The following is a 5,111-nucleotide window of genomic DNA, read 5'->3' on the forward strand; positions in this document are numbered from 1 at the left end:
ATGGATTGTAAACTTTGAAGGAAATCGTCTTCAACTCACTGATTCTGTCTCAATGAGCAGAAACATGATTATTTATTTCCTCCTGACAACGTGAGCAATCCCTGGATGGACTGATAATTCATCTAGTGACGGATGATTCAGATTTCATACTGAACATCAGCTGGAATCTTAATGATCTGATGATTCCTCACACGATGACATCAGAAGTTCTGATGAGACACAGGAACACGTTTGTCCTTCATGTGTTGAACCCACAGAGATTTTCTTCCATTTCCTCCACTGAAATATTTACCATGTTCACAGCTTCTCTGGAGAAACAGGACAGGAAAACGTGTGTGTTTAGTTTGAAAGGACAAACTGTCATGTCCTCAGGTCCTCACATACACACACACACACACTCACACACGCACTCACACACACACTCACACACACGCACACACACTCACCCTCTCTGTATTATTGATGACAGCTGACAGACGTTGGATCACAGAAACCACAGCGATGACGCAGACGACTGAACTGAAACTTTGAGTCAAGTCAAAAAAAATCAGAGGACACTTTAAAGGTCCAGTGTGTAGAATTTAGTGACATCTAGTGTTGAAGTGTCATATTGCAGCTGTAATGAAAGAAGAAGAATAACTTAGTGACTTTAGCTTAAATGAGTCAAAGCTCTGGATTTTTTATTTTACTCAAAAAAACACAAATATTAGCAGAAAAAAACCAAAAAGATCAAAAGATAAAAGTACTTGTTCTGCATTTTATTATTTCAGACTCAAGAAAAAAGTTGTTTCAGCATTAACTGATCATAAACCCTGATCTGATCTCAAAGTTAAATAAACACAGAAGAAAACTATTTTAATCTGGTTTCTGAAAATGACCATGAAAGTTTCAGAGTCTCTGCAGCCTTGATTTAATAACTGATCATCAACTTAATGTGCAGCAGGAGGAAATGTCTTCTGACAAAACTGCCTCAGCTCAGACATATTCTTATATTCATGAAATATTCATGTAATAGTTAATGAAAAAGATTCACAAAATAATATTTCATTTCTATATGGAAACTGTAATGCTCAAGATTCTCAAACCAGAATGAAGATTCATCCTGTGAGGTCGGGTTGGAGGGGCAGCTATTGATTGATAATTGATTGGTTGATTGATTAATTGATTAACTGGTTGGACCGGCGGTGGACTAGTGGAATAGTGGTTTCTAAAGAGTGGACTGGAAGGTCGCTGGTTCAAGTCCGTAGATTGACAAACATACCTGGACCGTAGGATGGAACAGACCTGGATCTGCTAGAGTCCAAGAGGACAGATGGACTCTCCCTATCCCACTGTCTAAGTGACCCTGAGCAAGGCACCTTACTCCCCCAACATCTGCTCCCCCCTTTAATAGCTGCCCACTGCTCCGTGTGGTCACTGTGTGTATTGTGTTCCGTGTGCTGTGTTCACACGGATGGGTTGAAAGTAGAGGTCAAATTTTCCAATTCACATGTAGTGCTGTGTGTGCATGACTGTGGGATAATACAGGAATCTTCATTGATTGGTCGGTTGGTTGGTTGGTTGATTGGTTGGTTGGTTAGTTGATTGATTGGTTGGTTGGTTAGTTGATTGATTGGTTGGTTGGTCGTCGGTTGGTCGTTGGTTGATCGATTGGTTGATCGGTTGATCGGTTGGTCGGTTGATTGGTTGATTGATTGATTGGTTGATTGGTTGATTGGTTGATTGATCGGTTGGTTGGTTGGTTGGTTTGAGTTGATTGAAGCAGTTGATTTTCTGTCTCACTCTCACTGTTTGTTTCTGATATTCACAGTTTCGAACCAGGTTCAGTGGTGATATGAGAGAAAGATGTTGCTGACTCATTGGATGTAAATGTAAGTAGCTATGTACTTTTTATTTTATATTTATTGTTTGATTATGGTTTACATGGTGATAAGTTAATTTATATTCCCTGTTAGAGAAACCTTCCACCGACTGTGAACTTAATATACAGTGTGACTCATGTTTCTTAAATGTGCAGATCTGTGACACAGTCAAATTAATTTAACCACCGGAACTAGATTCAGTACATTCAGGAAGTGTGTGTGTGTGTGTGTGTGTGTGTAGCAGTGGATGAGCAATCATTTCCTAAAGCTTAATGACAAGAAAATCAAACAGAGCAGCGCTGTGTCAGCTGACTCCTTGGATTAGAGGAGGAAAGTCTTTATCTTAGACTCTGATCTGAGTTTCACATTAACAAGGAAACCAAACCTCATTTTTATCTTAGACACAAAGATTCAACCGTCTTTAAATCAGAAGATGAAAAGCTGATTCATGCCTTCATTTCTATTAGACTGGATTAATGCACTTTTTACAGCGTTCCATTAAAAACAATAGAGATTCATTCAGCACTTTGCAGCTCGTGAACCAAGAGGAGAGAATATATTTATTTATATATATATTTATATTCTCCAAACAAGTGGTGATGTCATAAATATCAGTACCTGCCTTGAATTCAGATCTGACGTCAGCACAGAGAAACGTGTGACGCTCAAACTTTCAACTGAAGGTTGAAATAAACACAAAGTCCTTATACTCAGTTTTAGATCTGGATTCTCTGCTGTACGAATGTGACGCTCATAGTTTCATTGACTCTGCACATTTTATTTCAGCCCCCCCGGGAGGTGTGACATCACAAATGAAATCATGAGAGTAAAGTCAGGAACGTGCACGTTATATAACTTGTTGTCTGTGCACCGGTCTGTTTACATGAGTCAGTTTTAAAGAATGTGCAGCGATGCCCTGATTTACAAAAAACACCCTGATCCACAGTTTATTGTTGAGTCAGACACAAAACATCAAGTGAAGCCAAAAGGTTCAAATCACAGACGAACCATCTTTTTCCTGTTTGCATCATTTTGCTGTTGAGGCGTTTTCAGTGTGTACTTGGTCCTCAGGTGAGTTTACGGTGCATTGTGGGTAATTTCTTAGCTCCTACTACATCACAACATTGACCCCGTGCTTCTCAGACATAAAGTGTTTCTGAATATTTACACTGCGTGAATCCTCCTGTCTGGCTCATAACATCTGTACAGACTGATCTGTGATATGATATATATTTTAAAGTATTTCATAAATATATATTCATCATAGAACTACTACAGTTGTCTGTGGGAGGGGTCAGACACTCAGCTCAGCTGCATCATAAAAAAATATTACAGTTATTACAAAGGAATCGAGAGACACTTGTCTTTACATGACTACATTCAGATCCGAGACTCATAAGCACTTCAGCAGGAAGAAGTTGCAGAACGCTCCCCGGGGACAGTCGCACATCTTCCCAATCCGAGCTCCTTTCCTCACGGCACACTGCTCCCCCACATCACACTGAGAGAGAGACACTGGGATTAACTCGAGTTCTATACCAGTAATGATCAATATCAATAAATATCTATATCATAACTCAGTGATCTGTACCGTGGGGACTTGACCAAACTTCTTCTCCCACAGAGGAAGACGTTTCGCCTGAAGCTTCTCCAGAACTTCCTGCAGAGCTCCGAGCTGAAACACACACAACATCTGTCACTCTCAGCCATTCATATATATACCTATCTATCTATCTATCTCTCTATATAGATAGATAGATAGATAGATAGATACACACATATATGCATATATCATATCATATCATACACACACACACACACACACATATATATATATACTTATAATCTCACACACACATTTATAATCTCATACACATGATTTCTCTTTACATATATAATGTGTATAATATAATATCATGCAACACAAACTACATTCATGTGTTCAATGTTGGTGAATTACAAACTAAAATCAAAACTATTTGGAAATGAAGAAGAGGAACGTTTTTATTTTTATCAATATATAATCTGTATCTAATATATCTAGATGATTTAATTCATAACCAAGTCATTAAACGTGTCAGTAAATGCATCAACTGAAAGAAAGTCTGATATTCACCTATTTCTGCTCATTACAGAAATGTAGAGCAGAAACTAATTCAAACTATATGTATAGTTGGTCAAATAAAGTATAAACGAATGAAAAGTATGCAGCATATAAATATATATCAAATAAAGCTGGAGTGGAGGGTGCAGGTGACAGAGGCTCTTACCAGCTGCTTCTCGCTGGTCAGGTTCGGACCTTTGGGGTAAAAGTCCCGCAGAGCTCTGGGGCTCAGGTCCTCGGAACTCTCCATCTCTTCGGATCCAGCGGTGCCGGACACCAGCAGCAGTGCGCACAGGAGCGCGCTCTGCAGCCTGGAGCTGTGCATGGTGGTGACGCGCGGCTGCATGTGGTTCGATCCCGGATCAGATTGAGGCTCCGCCGCTGCACACAGCTTTTATCTGCAGGCTCCACCTGATGTTTCTCCTGCTGCTCATGCGTAACAGCGCAGTGAGTCATCGCCAAGTGAGGCAACAACAGCAGCTACCGCTAAAGTAATGGATTACTCGTTACTTGTTGAAGTTTGAATTGTGCTCTGAATTAAAATCTCATTATTAGAATAAATAAGTTGAAGTTTAAGAACTTTATTCAACATTAAAGCAGCTTAGTGAATCATTATTATTCCTCAGTCCTGCTGTAAATGATCCAGAGGAAGAAGAACTGATGTTAAATGTTCAGCAGCTCCTTTGGGAGGAAATATATTTAAATCTCTGCTGATTTGTTTAATTCTTTTAAATTGAATTAAAACTTTTGAACATGTGGACACGTCACCAACGATCCGCATCCACACAGTTCATGTAAACATTGTGTATACAACACACTGAGAACATGTGAACTCCACGCGACAGAACCAGGATTCAAACCAACAATCTTGCTTAATGAACCTAGAATTCAAAGCAAAAGGTAGATTGGACATAATAGTAAAACCCTGTATTCTTCTTCGTGCTGTGTTATGTTGTGCACAGCCGTCGTATGAAATCATTATATAATGACTCGTCTTCTCTTCATCCTGAGCTCCAGCTTCACAGCATGGATGACTTGTCTGAGATGTCCGGGTCCGTTCAGACGGAGGAAGCTTTGTGCTCCAGGCTGCATGACTCATGTCTCTTTTCCCACTTTTAATGACTTCAGATGCCAATTTAACATTT

At 39.6% G+C, this 5,111-nt stretch overlaps 1 protein-coding gene across 1 annotated transcript; it reads right to left on the bottom strand.

The window, feature by feature from the left end:
- Nucleotides 1-2,394: 2,394 nt before the first annotated feature.
- cart3 (cocaine- and amphetamine-regulated transcript 3) lies at nucleotides 2,395-4,385 on the bottom strand. Its single transcript, XM_020109303.2, has 3 exons — nucleotides 4,133-4,385; nucleotides 3,454-3,537; nucleotides 2,395-3,363 (listed from the first exon to the last, which is right to left on the bottom strand). Exons 1-3 carry the CDS (start codon nucleotides 4,310-4,312, stop codon nucleotides 3,256-3,258), a joined length of 372 nt encoding a protein of 123 aa, XP_019964862.1. The 5' UTR covers nucleotides 4,313-4,385; the 3' UTR covers nucleotides 2,395-3,255.
- Nucleotides 4,386-5,111: the final 726 nt, after the last annotated feature.

This window comes from Paralichthys olivaceus, chromosome 1 (genome assembly GCF_024713975.1).
Source record: "Paralichthys olivaceus isolate ysfri-2021 chromosome 1, ASM2471397v2, whole genome shotgun sequence".
Taxonomy (NCBI): Eukaryota; Metazoa; Chordata; class Actinopteri; order Pleuronectiformes; family Paralichthyidae; genus Paralichthys; species Paralichthys olivaceus.